The sequence below is a fragment of the Squalius cephalus genome, assembly GCF_949319135.1.
Source record: "Squalius cephalus genome assembly, chromosome: 5".
Lineage (NCBI taxonomy): Eukaryota > Metazoa > Chordata > Actinopteri > Cypriniformes > Leuciscidae > Squalius > Squalius cephalus.
The window spans coordinates 49,808,858-49,824,883 of NC_137126.1; the positions used below are offsets into that span (position 1 = coordinate 49,808,858).

At 35.7% G+C, this 16,026-nt stretch overlaps 1 protein-coding gene across 12 annotated transcripts in view; it reads left to right on the forward strand.

The window, feature by feature from the left end:
• The window catches only part of fubp3 (far upstream element (FUSE) binding protein 3), a 45,473-nt gene that overhangs the window by 5,162 nt on the left and 24,285 nt on the right, over nt 1–16,026 (forward strand). For 6 of the 12 annotated variants that reach the window (XR_013821304.1, XR_013821305.1, XR_013821306.1 and 3 more), the window contains exons 1-2: nt 6,306–6,452; nt 14,904–15,012. Coding sequence is in view for 7 of the 12 variants with exons in the window: in XM_079871920.1 (XP_079728046.1) it covers nt 6,354–6,452; nt 14,904–15,012 (208 nt within the window). In the remaining 5 variants the exon portion in view is untranslated. Of the gene's footprint in view, nt 1–6,270; nt 6,453–14,903; nt 15,013–16,026 lie in introns of those variants that run through there. The other 6 variants (XR_013821303.1, XM_079871921.1, XM_079871918.1 and 3 more) reach the window with 4 other exon arrangements.

Genomic DNA, 16,026 nt, shown 5'->3' on the forward strand with positions numbered 1-16,026 from the left:
CATTGTTACTGTATTTGTTCATCTTTGTTAATATTAGTTAATAAAAACACAGCCGTTCATTGTTTCATGTTAGTTCATTAACTAATGTTAACAAATACAACCTTTGATTTTAATAACGTATTAGTAAATGTTAACTCAGATTAATAAATGCTGAAGAAGTGTTGTTCATTCTTAGTTAATATTAACTAAAGAACCTTATTGTAAAGTGTTACCAGTAATTTAAACGTACTTTATCAGTAGAAAAACATTGAAATAAGCAATTAAACATGAAAGTATTCAGACTTTTCTCCTTATATAGAGCATTTTTGGCATAAAGGGTCTTTAAGGTCGGACCCTGGAGTCGTCTATGGAATGCACAGCATGATTATATGAATTCTAATGGATGTTTCTGTGAAGCTTTCAGGCAAAAAGCGTCAGGTTGTTCCTCTTGATGTGTGCATATGTTTGAGAATGGTTTGCACAGAAAGCTTTCATGGCTCGTCCAGTTCCTCCCACACCGGTATAATCACTGGACGACGCTGAATGGAAATTGACAACAGAAGTCACTCGCTCTTAGAGCATGCTGGGAGAAGTGCACAAACAACTGCGTTTACCTGTTATTACCTCACAGCCACCGATGCCAATACAATAAAGCACACACACACACACACACACACACACACACACACACACACACACACACACACACACACACACACACACACAAAAACAGGACAGGTGGAGGAGAATAAGAGCTGGATTGGAAGAAAGAGAAGAAACGAGGGAGGGATGGTGTGTGTGTGTGTGTGTGTGTGTGTTTTGGTGAACAGCAGGGACGGGGTCAAAGCGTCCCAGCGGAAAGATAGAAACTGTGGAAAAACATCCGTAATTTTCACCGCAGGGTCTCTGTGTAATTGAGTCGCTGAGAGTGTCTAAACCGAGAGGAATCAAGTGAAGTGTCCGAGGTTACGAGTGAGTTACGGGACGCGAGAAGGAGCGGGAAACGCGGACGGCGACCACAGTGTGTTTACCTGCTCTTAAAAGCGTCTGAAAGTTTCTTTGTCTTGTTTTTTTTTAAATCCGTGTTGGTGGAGAATTTGCAGATCAGGAGCACTGGAGATCTACACGTTAAAGCTTTTAATGTTATGCTGTTTTTAATATGCTTTAAAGGGTTAGTTCACCCATTCTAGGTGCGTCCCAAATCACGTACTTGTGCACTATTCTACGCCATTCTGTTGTCTAAATAGTGCGTGTGTTCACACTGAAAATACTGAAAAAGTGCACTTTAAAGGGTTCGTTCACCCAAAAATGAAAGTTGAGTGAGTTAAAAAATGAAATGTCTCTGAGTGAGTTCACGTAGTGTAACAGCGCAGCGCTTCTGGGTCATACGTCAGAACGGAGGCTCGCTATTGGCCGACGCTGGTCATGCGTGTGATGCTGGCCAATAGTGAGCCTCCGTTCTGACGTACGACCCAGAAGCGCTGTGCTGTTACACTACTGAACTCACTCAGAGACACACAGAAGAACATGAAGAGTTGAATAAAGTCGTTATTTTAGTTTGTTTTTGCGCACAGAAAGTATTCTCGTCGCTTGATGAACGTTAAAGGAGAACTCCGGTCAATTTTAACATTGAGCTCATTTTTTTGTACATTTGGAGTGCTGTCAATACAGAGAACAACGACAAAAATCGGTGTTGCCTACACCGAGTTATCCTCTTTTTAAAATTTGCACCCTGTTGACTTCAATGGGGCAAGTTTTAAACCTGCTTTTAGCCTCTTAACATCCTTGATGTGTCATTACAAGTGCACAGGTCATGTGAGTGATTCCTTCAGAGTGAACACGAGTGAATCTGACTGCAGTAGATGTGAAAGATATGGATAAAAATGATATTTATTCAGCCAGCGCTCATACCTGTGTTTACATCCTGTTTTCGGTCGAAGTCCACAGTAGTCGATTGCCGAGTTCATGCGCGTGATCATAGGTACTAAACCAATGCGCGTGAACTCGGCATGAGAAACATGAGAAACGTTGGTGAACTTTGCAGTTCTGTTCGATAATTCTGCCGTGATAATGGCCAGAATCAAACATAGAGATTGTAACATGAACATGTGTCTCTCTCCAGATCTCACGGCTGTGGATTATGACACTATGATTATGAATGCAGAAATGCAGACATGGATATTTGAGCAGCCCTTTGTGTCATACTCATAACTGCTTGCAGAAGAGCCATTACTGATGCACTTTTAGCCCTCGAGCACACACACCTGCAGATAATGTCAATGTGTGTGTGTGTGTGTGTGTGTGTGTGTGTGTGTGTGTGTTCGGCATCTGAGCACCAGATCATGTCCTGTGCCAAACCTCAGTTTCATTTGTCCGGTCATGAGCAGAACAGCAGAGATGAAACGCCTCGGGTCGACAGGGCGATGTAAAGCAAAAATGGCAATCTCTCTCTCTCTCTCTCTCTCTCTCTCTCTCTCTGAATATATATATATATATATATATGGGTCAATGACGTGACGGGTCATTTTTTTGTCCAAAGGCCTTAATAATAATAAAAAAACAAATATATAACATCCAAAGTATGTAAGGTAGTACAACTTGATCTCTTTTACTGAATCCAAAAGGTTTTAATTATATTTTACTACATATAAAGGTATTTTAAAGATTTTGAAGTGTCAAAATGTCATTCGGTAAAACCGATATAGTAAATATTTAAATGGAATAATATTGTTTTTAATAACTAAAGGAACTACAATAATACAAATATAAAGCAGATAAGTCTCTTTTTTTTTACATTTCCCCTTTTTCTCCTTTCCCTGTGCAATGTTTTACTTGAATATGTTGGAGTGTTTAGAGTAGTCCAATAAATGATTACATTTATGAGATCAGTGATCATTTTTTTAATATTTCTTCTGTGGTACACACTATATACTATCTCAACATCAATGTCAAATCAGTTTTTAACTTTCAGATCAGTGGTTAAACCGAATGACTTTTTTGGTGACATTTTTTCCATCTTGTTGATAAAAACAGTGTTAATTGATTGTACAAACCACAAAATCTTATTAGGTAACACCTAGGTAAACTAAAAAAATGGTTTCAAATATAGTTATATCTCCATTCTATTTTTTTACACTTTTAAAAACCTTATTTGTCAATGACCCATATATATATATATATATATATATATATATATATATATATATATATATATACGTACATACAGTAGTCAACATTTAAAGTGGATCAAAAAAGTTCATCAAAGTTGTCCTAAGACAAGAACGCGTATTGTTCAAAATTCATGTATAATTTTGATGAAAGGTTTTGATCCACTTCAAATGTTGACTACTGTATATATATATATATATATATATACACACACACACACACACATATATGTAAGGGATAATGTATAGCGAGGCGGTTGTTATAGCGAATACACCCCCGACAGGCTGATCGGGACCCTGACGCGAAGCGGAGCTTGAATCCTGAAGGGGTTGTTATTCGCTACAACACCCGCCTCGCTCTACATTATCCCGCTTATTACATGGCTACCTACAAAATAAATAAATAATTTGACACAAAATATTGATTTAAAAAGGAGTTTATTGATTTAAAAACTATTGTATTGCTTCCGCTAAAGAAAATAGTCCGTTCTGCGTCCATAGCAACGCTCTGTTTTTCATGGCAACGGTGTGTTATACTTCGCAGCGTCTGTTATCAAGAAATAACACACCGCATTCTACATTGGAAGTCAACCAAGCTATGTAACAAAAAAAAAAAAAAAAATATATATATATATATATATATATATATATATATATATATATAGTATATATGCAGAAACGAATGACGAACCAACAACTGTATATATATATATTGTCATTCTTTTCTGCATTTCTTCTCACATTGATTCAATTAAATTCACATTTATTTGTATAGCGCTTTGTTGTTGTTACTCTTGACTATTGCTCTTTCTCTTGTTTTAAATAAACTTTTTTGACCGTTTGATAGTCTTGTGTGTAAAAGTGATTTGGTGATTACCAAGATTTCTGGGTTTCATTTCCAACCCATATTACGGTAGTCAACATTTGAAGTGGACCATACAAAAAAAACAGACATTTATCCCAACCCTGCTGGATCTAAACTACCCAGTGCTGGGTCGCCAAACTGACCACGGTTGGGTTGTTTTTAACCCATAGTTTTTTTTAGTGTAAAATAAGATAGTCAACGCAGTTTCTGCTTAAAAGCTTGTTTCCGCCACAGAATAAAACATTTTAAAAGATAATTGCGACTTTTTATCTCACAATTGCAGCTTTATATCTTGCAATTCTGACTTTATAACTCGCAATTGCAACTTTATATCACGTAATTCTGACTTTATATCTTGCAATTCTGACTTTATAACTCGCAATTGCAACTTTATATCATGTAATTCTGACTTTATATCTCGCAATTGCAACTTTATATCTTGCAATTCTGACTTTTTTCCGCAATTTTGGCTTTATATCTGACTTTATAACACAATTCTGAGGTAAAGTCAGAATTGTGAGATAAAAAGTTGCAATTACCTTTTTTTTTTTTTTTTCCTGTGGCGGAAACAAGCTTCCATATAAAAAAGTGACAAAAATTGTATTAAAAAAAAAAGACAAAGTCATCCAAGGAGTATTTCAACTTTTAAGTTATATGAAATTCAACTAGACAAAACTTGAAAAAAAATGAGTTGAAATGACTTGTACAGCCAATTTGATTGTACTTAAAAAAATTAAGGCGGCAACTGAACTTTTTGATGTTGATTTAGGGAATGTTTTACAGTGTTTGCAGCTGGAGGTGAATTGCAAAAAAAAAAAAAAAGCCTGTTAGAAAATAATAGAAATAACTTCTATACAATTTATGCTTAAAATCAATCGCCTCTGGCTTAGTTGGAGACACTTAATGTTCAGCAATACTAGGCCTACTGATCTGCTGTACTGGCGCATCACTGTTCTCTGTAGAACTGCTGTATAGATGAATAGAACTAATTTAATAATTGATGAACTTTCCACAGTTATTATTTCTGATCTGAGATTTCACACTTACACTCACGCCTGTCACTCATTCAGCCGACGAAACCGATTTGCATAAGCAGGTCTAAAATTGATGGCAATTTTGCAGTTGTGACGCCCACAGTTCCTGCCAGATGTTCTCAGATGTTCCCACATGTGCTGAAGGAGTTCATCATAACCATAAACGTGACTCACACGCCAGTGCTGGACCAAAGCAAGTGTTTGCTAAAGAATTGTGAATATATGACATCTTTCCTCGTAGTTTTTCATTGATTCACATATTAATTGATCAATTAATAATAATTTACCCAGTAACATGAAGATTTCATAATGCGATGGAATATACCTTTGTAATTTTTTATTTTTTCGTTTGTTTACCTTGTATTAGTTAAAGTTGAGGTAGATCACAGTAATTCAGTTTAGTTATATACATATTAGCACTAATATGAAAATCATACTTCATAAAATTTAAATCGACTAAATGCATGTGATGTCTGGACAAGTAACAATTTTTTGAATTTGAAAAAAAAAATTATATATATATATATATATATATATACATACACACACACATTATTATATATTTAAAAGTTTTATGTTATATATAGCCTACACACACACACACACATATATATATATATATATACACACACAAACACATTATATATGTAACATTTTTTTATATTTATATATATATATATATACACAAACATATATTTAACATTTTATGTTATATATGCATACATATATTAGCCTATATTTTATATATTATAATATAGATTATTTAAAAAAAATGTTATATACAGTATATACACACAAACATGTGTAAAAAAATTGTTGCACACATATATAACATATTTACAAATTGTTTATATATATATATATATATATATATACATATATATATATATATATATATATATATATATATATACATATATATATATATATATATATATATATATATATACATTGGCTACAATAATTCAAAGGGCTTCACATGAAAATTATTAAAAATAGTCACAAAATGTTGCACAAAATAAGAAATAAAAACTTAGTAGATTAATAAATTAATTGAAATGAAGTGAAGATGTACACTAAATAAAAGACTTGCTAACGACTAAATGATCAAGTGTGATCAGGTTAAGTAAGAAATAAAAGCAATAAAATGAACTCTTTCAGTGCTGTTAGAACCACGTGTGTGAAATCTCGCAGAGTCTCGTCTCCCTCTCAAGTCTCGCGTTGTTGCGTCGAGCTGTTTCCTGTTCCGGGGTCGGTCGTGTACGCCGTGTGTGTGTTTATGCGCTTGTGTGTGTGAGTGTGTGTGTGATGATGATGATGGCGGAGCTGGTGCAGGGACAGGCCTCGGTGGCTCAGGCCGGGATGAAGGCTGACGGATTCACGGACCCGTTTCACCGTGCGCGACAGGTACACACGCCAGCATGTGTGTGTAGACGACCGCACGCGTCTGTGTGTGTTTGTGTGTGTTTAATGAGTGCGCGTTTGGCGTGAGTGTGTGTGTGTGTAGCCTGTTAGCTGCTAGTGCTGGATGAGCTTTTAAACTCCAGCACACACACACTCACACACACACACACTCACTCACACAGATTAAGGCCACAACTCAACAACTATAAAACACAATTTACACGCGGAAGAATCAAACACAACTTAACGCTGCCAACATTGACAACAACTTTATTGCGATCTACTCGATCAGAAACTACAGAAACACCAGGAACAAACTGCTGCAACCTGTTGTTGTCATGCACACGTTTTACAACTTACTTCGACTCACGCGAACGCACGCGCAACACACTCCGACACAACACACTCCTCGCGTTGCGCAAACCGACGGAAAGTGCGCAGTGTGAAGTTTGTTGTGCACGTTGACACTTGTGCTAAGCGCGCGCACGCACACACTCACACACACTCGTGTAGTGAATCCACACCGATGATCATGTGCTCCGGCCAGTTTTAGGATTCAAGGAAAACTTCAACTGTCACAGTGTGTGTTGCACATCGCGAGGGTTTGTGTCCTTCAGAGCAGCGTGGCCTTGTGCTTCTGCTCTCAATCATCTAAATCCTCATTTTACCTTCACATGTAGCTGTACATGTAGTATATCTGCTCATATTAGCACTTTAAATAATCATAATCTTCATTTTACCATTTACATAGTTTTGCATGTAGTATATCTGCTCATATTAGCACTTTTAATAACCATATCCTTCATTTATTTTTTACGTTACATATAGTTTTGCATGTTGCATCTGTTCATATTAGCACTTTTAATAATCATAATCTTCATTTTACCATTACATATAGTTTTGCATGTTGTATATCTGCTCATATGGACACTTTTAATAATCATAATCTTTATTTGACCATTAGTATTGCATGTAGTATATCTGCTCATATTAGTATTTTTAATAATCATATTCTTCATTTTTTTTTTTTTTAACCATTACATATAGTTTTGCATGTAGTATATCTGCTCATATGGACACTTTTACTAACCATAATCTTAATTTTACCATTATATTTAGTATTGCATGTAGTATATCTGCTCATATTAGCACTTTTATGATCATAATCCTCATTTTACCATTACATGTAGCATTGCATGTAGTATATCTGCTCATATTAGCACATTTAATAACCATAATCTTAATTTTACCATTACATGTAGCATTGCATGTAGTATATATGCTCATATTAGCACATTTAATAACCATAATCCTCATTTTACCATTACATGTAGCATTGCATGTAGTATATCTGCTCATATTAGCACATTTAATAACCATAATCTTAATTTTACCATTACATGTAGCATTGCATGTAGTATATATGCTCATATTAGCACATTTAATAACCATAATCTTCATTTTACCATTACGTATAGCATTGCATGTAGTATATCTGCTTATATTAGTACGTTTAATAATCATAATCTTCATTTAACCATTACATATAGTTTTGCATGTAGTATATCTGCTCATATTAGCACTTTTAATAACCATATTCTTCATTTTTTTTTAAACATCACATATAGTTTTGCATGTAGTATATCTGCTCGTATTAGCACTTTTTATAATCATAATCTTAATTTGACCATTAGTATTGTATGTAGTATATCTGCTCATATGGGCACATTTATGAATCATAATCTTCATTTGACCATTATATATAGCATTGCATGTAGTATATCTGCTCATATTAGCACATTTATGAATCATAATCTTCATTTGACCATTATATATAGCATTGCATGTAGTATATCTGCTCATATTAGCACATTTATGAATCATAATCTTCATTTGACCATTATATATAGCATTGCATGTAGTATATCTGCTCATATTAGCACATTTATGAATCATAATCTTCATTTGACCATTATATATAGCATTGCATAGTATATCTGCTCATATGAGCACTGTGGTAGTTAAAGTGGAGGTAACTCTTCACAGTAGCAGTGTGTCCTCCAGTGGTGTGATTGTTCCCGTGCTGTATCTGAGGATTGCTGTAGCGTGAGCCGTGCCGCTGCAGCTGTCGTGACGCGCGTCAGTCAGAGAGACGCGTGAGCTGTGAATATGAGCCTCTCGGACACCGGTCACTCATGCATGTGCCGCGCCACGTTTGCATAACATGAAAAACCAGCCGTGAGCACATGAGCTGCATGAATATTCCATTATTTCTGCTTATTTGTGACATGCACATACAACTGAAAGCGAGTGACTGTTTTCCTAAGCCGGTTTGGAGCTGTGAGTGCAGTTCAGTGGAGTTGTAGTCTCTGAATGCTTGCATGACTTCATTGGGAAGTCTCCAGAGTGCCGGTGCTTGTGAGGCGGCGCCTGACGGATCAATACTCTGTCAAAGCCTGTCAGCTTGAGGAGAGACGGTTCACTTTAATATCTGTGTTAGTTCCGCGTTTAAAGTAGCCTGGCTAACGTCAGACCTCTTTCTCATTGAGACGTGATCTGGGAACCACATGTTCATTTTCTCGTATTTGAGGCGTGGTTTACGAATGCCCAGAGCCGTTTATTGGGCGCTACTAATGTCTATCAAATGCGCTGTACGTAGATCATAGCCAATCGTTTCAATTATACCAGATGACGTATGTAGAGCGGCAGAAATTCGACGAGGAAGACGACGAAATAAACTTGCGTTCTAAACTACTTAGGACACTATCTAAGGCTGCATCGAAAGGTAACGTCGCGTCTGCTGCCATGTTGGATCCATAGATATAAACAAACTGCTTCGGTGTGTCGCATAGACGTCGTCATCGTCTTGCTGCTCCCTCGCTGTTCTGTGATTGGTTCCCTTTTTGAGGGGAAAATCTGGTCCATGGTGTCCAGGCTGCCTAGCAGCGGGAATAAAATCGCGCAGCGCTCAAGGCAACATGGGGAAACCCAGGCTACGTTTAAAGGCCCCCTGAAATCAAAACTTACTCTTTTTAGCCATTAGCATGCATATGCTAGGCTTAAGCTGATGAATAAGCTTCCAAAACAATGACAAAATTCGTATTTAGGAGATTTAAAACTTAGTCTCTCACTTCCGCTAAAATGGATCAGGAATTTTTATGACATCACCGCTTCTCGTCACATCTTCTGTCCAATCAAATGCTCTCTAGAATCTGAAGCTCCGCCCCCTATGCTATAAACGCACCGCAGGAACTGGGAACGATTTTAGCTCTAAGGAACTTCTTTAGGAGGAACTCATTAACTCCTCCTTCAGAGTCAGTCTAAACCAGCGCTATAGGAACTACAGTGACGGTAGTGTTCGCTGATTGGCCGAACACACGCGAAACACCAGCACACGCCATTAAAAAAAAAAGCTAAACACACAGATTATAGCCTGTATATTTACACCAGAAACTAACTCTACGAACATGTAAAACAGTGATAGATGAAGCTCTAATGCTGAGGAGAAAACCCAACGTGACTCTGAGGAGAACAAGAGAAACATGATTATGTGTTTCTGCTCAGCAACACTGGACATCAAACACACGCCATACGCTAATAACTCTTCATCACTGTCTACTTTATATGTACAACAGTTCTATCTAATATCGTGTTAGACAGATCACAAACTAATGATCACGGAGAATGTGAGCACTGGCCTTCTCAGCAACGTCAAAATAAACTAAATGCTATTGGCTATTTGGAAAAGGGGGAGGAGCCATTCAATATGTCCCGCCTTCTCTTCCTGTTTCAGTGGAAATTACGTCAAACTGCGTTTGTTAGTTGCCTCAGTCATAATCAGTCATAATCAGTCATAATTCACATTAAAATCAGTCGCCAGGCTTTCAGAGGCAAGCGAGGACGTCGGGACGGTCACGTTTTTAAGTTTCGTTACGAGCTGTTCACACATCGGCAATTAAAGCATGAAAATTTACGTCTTTAATTTACGTCTTTTATTGTTGCTGTTGTTTCTTAAAGCAATAAGCCTCTCGCGGCTGCGCATTACAGCGATTATACAGCAGTTATCTTTGAAATACTATTATAATTAAGTATTAATTGGTTTTTATTTTTATATTCTTATCGGCTTCATTTTAACAAAGTTTTATAAAAACTTTGTTCATTTTTTAAAGTTTTAGCAATTTAGTTGATTTTTTTTTCTACTTCTAGTTTTTATAAACTTGTTTTAGTTTATTTTAGTGGGTCGAGTTTAACTAAATAAAAATGGAAATGTTAGGCAATTAGCTCAAATATGGGTTAGGGTTAATGTGTTTCTTTAAATATCTTATTTCAGTTAACGTTTATTTGATTTCAAGAAATTTGAGAGATTTTGATTTCATAAAGTTTTAGCAATTTTTTTTTTTTTGTAATTGTAATTTTTTTTGTACAAATTTTTTTTTATAAACTTTAATTTTGAATAAAATTTAATTTTTAGTTTATTTTAGTGCAACTAAATGAAAAAATGTTTGCAATTAGCTCAAATAAAATTTCTTCTTAAAATATTTTCAGTTAACGTTTATTTGATTTCGAGTAACAATTTTATGATTTTCGTTTAGTCAACTGTAACAACCCTGTTCCAACCTCCTTATTTCTGTCTGATAATAAATGTTTTACCCTTTTCTTTTCTCATTATTGTTCTGTGATGTTCTGCAGTTTTCGTTGCTGCTTTAATCTTCAGATAGTTGATCATGTAAGAGCCGTTTTTGGCCTCCACCCGTGTCACATGACCCTGTACACACAGCGGACACCTGTGGCCAGCCGTGAGTTTTCCTCTCGTGTGTTCAGAGCGATCCGGACACCCTGTGCTTTAGCTTTTATCAACTCTGGGGGAATATAGACCTGGGCTCACGTCCAGAACCACAGGCCCGTTTCACAGCGGAGAACGCACACCGTTTACACTCGAGACCGGGTTTATCAGCGCGTCAGTCCACCTCATCTGTAGCTCGTGGTCCTGCGATAGAAACGAGCGCTCGTTCGGGCTTGATGATTGTGAACGTTAAATTAATACTGCAAAAAATATTAGTTATGAAGCAAGAATGATAATATAGCATGCTATTGTTTAAATCGTGTTTGCGTCAATATACAGTGAATAATTCTGAATCATGTAAAGGTAAATATTGTGTATTTTTTTTATTTATATATATATTTATGTTTATATGTGTATGTATGTGTGTGTGTGTATGTGTGTATATGTATGTGTGTGTATGTATACACACAGGCTTTCTGCGGGTCTTAAAAAGTCTAAATTACACAAATTAGGGTTTAAAAAGGTCTTAAATCAGAGCATAAATTCATAAAGTCATGACATTAAATGTTGCATGCATTGCAAAAGTGAATGTGAAGAGTTCAGATGCAAAAGCCTCTAAGTGCCATCTGAAATTTTCTTCTAAAATGATCATTTTTATCAAGCTTGTATATTTAAGTTCAGTAATTTCACTTAAATGACAATTAATAGGTCATTTTCATTGCCATTAAAGTGAAATTACTGAACTTAAATATACAAGCTTGATAAAAATAATTTTAGAAGAAATTTTCTGATGGCACTTAAAGGCTTTTGCATCTGAACTCTTCACATCTTCCTTCGTATTTAGTATTTAAATCAACATACATTTGTTTGAGATGCAGATGTAAAATGAAGACTTCTACAAAATTAAGTGAGCTTATAATTCCTCTGCCGGATATTTGCTCGGTTTAATCATAAACTCCCCTTTTTTTTTTTTTTTTTGCAAGTTTCACAGAGTTTTTGCATGTTAAGGAAATGCATGTTGATTTGCAATGCAAAAAAAGACCCACTTATTGAGGAAGAACGTGTTTCTAATACATCTCAGTGTGTTTCTCCCTAGACATTTACATTTAGAAAGCATATATTCAATGCATTACTTAAATGTTCTTAAAAAGTTCTTAAATTTACCTTCAAAAAACCTGCACACCTTAAAATGCAGTGCAATGCAAATATATATTTTCATCTTTTTGTGTGCATTGCATTGATATTTTATCGTTACACTCGTCTCTTTACGACCTGATTTATCAGCGTGTCACAACGCACTTTATCTGTAGTTTGCCCTGCGCTAGAAACGAGTGCTGGTGTGTGTTTGATTTGTGATGACGTGCATGTGAACATGTTGCGTAATCAGGTCCACCCATGCCATGCAGTGACAGCTGTCGAGTTTTAAAAACCTTCACGTTTAACTCGACAATCACACCAGGTCGTGTTGATCATCCGTGATCCAGAAGTCAGGTCTCGTTTCTCCGCCCGTGATCGCATGCGTTGTGTCGCTGACTCTGACATGGACGTATCTGCCCTGTTAGGTGTTAGGCTTGTTGCATCATGGGTAATTAACGGGCTCCATTGACCTACATTGAGTTCACTCCTCGTGCGTGAATGGGTGAGTGCTCAACAAGTGGCCAGTGTTTCTCTCGACTGCTGTTTACCGACTCCTGCATTTCACTGGAGACTTTCCCTCGGGTCGCTCATTTATCCAGGCACTCGCATAGCTGGCATTCCTTCCCAGCATTCCCTAGAAAGAGGGTTTAGCTGGAGGGAAGAGGTGGAGACCGGCCTCTCTCCCTCTCTCTACCCCACTCAAGTCTTTCTCCTCAAAATGGCCTCTTGCTTTGAGTTTAACAGTGCTTTTCTTGCATGCACCAGTCTAATGCAATGGAGTATTAACTGGTATTATTCTCTGCTTTTTGTTCTTAATTTTCTGGATGTTTCAGTTTAGTGTGACTTGCTTTTCTCCAGTGAATGAAATGCTTTATTAATGAAAGCGGTGCGTTATTATAACCTATCGTAAAGCGTTCATGACGTGCAATGGTCAGAAACGCTTTATGAAAGGTTATAAAGCACATTTCATTCATAGTGTTTGAAGTACATGCGGTGTGGTTTGTCGGATGAGTGTATATGACCTCTAGTAGTGCGTTAGATTGCGCTTGCATACAAACATCTGTCAATTTTGATTCATAACATTATGAAGTGTTCATGACAACTGCAACCGCAAAAAAAAAGACATTGGATTTATAATTTATTGGTATATTCCTGTTGGTAATACAGTGGTTTAAAATAAATACTGTAAAATAATATTTATGCTGAAGCAATAATGATAAAATTACATGCTTTTGTTTAAATCATCATGTTTGTATCATTCATTTATATATTTCAACAAAAAATTGCAATGCAAAATATTTAATTATATAATGTATAGCTTTTTGCATACATTTTTTTTTAATTGCATGTATATTTCATTACTATACTCCTGTTGGTAATAGTGATTTTTAATAATATTTGTTATTAAGCAAGAATGATCAAATTACTTATTTGTTTAAATCGTCATGTTCATTTGCATCAATCGTGTTTTTTAAACAAATTTTTTTTAATGCAATATGCAAACAAACATGACGATAAAATTTAAATGCAATTAAAAAAGAATGCAAAAAAGCTACTTTATATATGATATATATTCAACTTAATTTATTTGTATAACTGAGTCCATATTACAATATAGAGTGATCTGTTATCAGAGGTGACTGTCTAAGTTATGCATTTCAGAAATGTATAAATACAAAATCACAGTTAGCGAAAAATGTATTAATTTAAACAATGTAATTTAATGCAGATATAATGAGCTCATTGAAGTAATGAATACTTGTTTGTTAACAAATGATTACGACATTTAGAAAAATGTAGCTTTGGTGCATGTTGATTCAGAGTTTAAATAAGCATTATATATAAAAAAATATATATAGCTTTTTTGCTTTTATTTATTTTTTTGAATTGCATGCATTTCATTGCTATACTGCTGTTAGTAATTTTAATTGAATAATGTTAAATAATGTTTGTATTTTGCATTTATCAATCACATATTTAAACAAAAATTTTAAACGAATGCAAAAAAAAAAAATTATAACATATAATAGCTTTTTTGCATTTTGAATAGCATATTTCATTGCTTTCCTCCTGTTGGTAATACAGTGACTGTAAATTAATGAAGAACTCATGCTTTTGTTTAAAGCATCATGTTTGCATTTATCAATCACATATATTGCAACAAAAACTGTAATTCAATGCAAAAAAAAAATTATAATTAATATGTAGCTTTTTTGCATTCATTTATTTTTGAATACCACTTATATTTCATTGCTTGACTCCAGTTGGTATTACAGTGACTGTAAAATAATGAACTCTATAACAGGTGTGTGTGTTTCTCTGATGTCTTCTAGATTGCTAAGGTGTGTGTGTTTCTCTGATGTCTTCTAGATTGCTAATGTGTGTGTGTGTGTTTCTCTGATGTCTTCTAGATTGCTAAGATGAGTGTGTGTGTTTCTCTGATGTCTTCTAGATTGCTAAGATGAGTGTGTGTGTTTCTCTGATGTCTTCTAGATTGCTAAGATGAGTGTGTGTGTTTCTCTGATGTCTTCTAGATTGCTAAGATGAGTGGAGAGCAGATTCCGCATCTGAACAACTCGTCCCCAGTCGTCGACGCTTCGCTCTATGGCTACGGCGGCCAGAAACGCTCTCTGGACGAAGGAGGTAAAAAGCCTTGCAACGCTTGACAAGAATACAATGATCTGAAATCTGAGCGCACGAGCGGTTTCAGCCGGTGTTGTGGCGGTCGTGTCGGTGTTGATCAGCGGACTGTAATGGGACACATGTAAAATAACTCTGAAATCAATGCAGGACTTTATGAAGCTTTGCCCTTTGACAGTGTTTTTCCGCACGAGGCATTGATCGCTGCTTCTGTTCTTGAACTGCTTGCGAAAGAGGTACAAACAGCGAGTGTGAGGTCTTTCAGGAAGTGAAACCTGTTTCTGTGGGTTGCAGATTTGTGTCGAGAGCGCTGGAGGCGTTAAAAGCACAACATACATTAAAAACAATGAGTTGACCGAACGCTCCTGCCATTGAATGCATGACAAAGTGTGTGTGTTTTTCATTATTTAAATGCTCTTGGCTGTTACTCAACTTTTACTTGGGTAACACTTTATTTTACAGTGTCCTTGTTACATATGTTACATGTACTTACCATAGTAATAACAGTAAACTACGCATAATTACATGCAACTGACCCTCAACCAAACCCTAATCCTACCCTAACCCTATAGTAAGTACATGTAGCTGATTAATATTACTCAGTACAAATATATAATTACACTGTAACAATGACTCCTTAAAATAAAGTAGCCATTATATATAATGCATGGTTACACTTTATTTTAAGGGGTCATTGTTACAGTGTAATTATATATTTAAGTACTGAGTAATATTAAGCAATGCTATAGGGTTAGGGTAGGATTAGGGTTTGGTTGAGGGTTAGTTGCATGTAATTATGCGTAGTTTACTGTTATTACTATGGTAAGTACATGTAACAAGGACACTAAAATAAAGTGTTACCTAATGCATTATAAAAGTGTTTTAATGCAGTAATTACGCCTTATAATGCATTGAATGATCTCATGAATAATAGTAACCACAGTTATAATACATAACCTTTATCTATGCACTGAACACATCTTAACCCTCTGGGGCTGTATGGTAATTTTTAAGGGG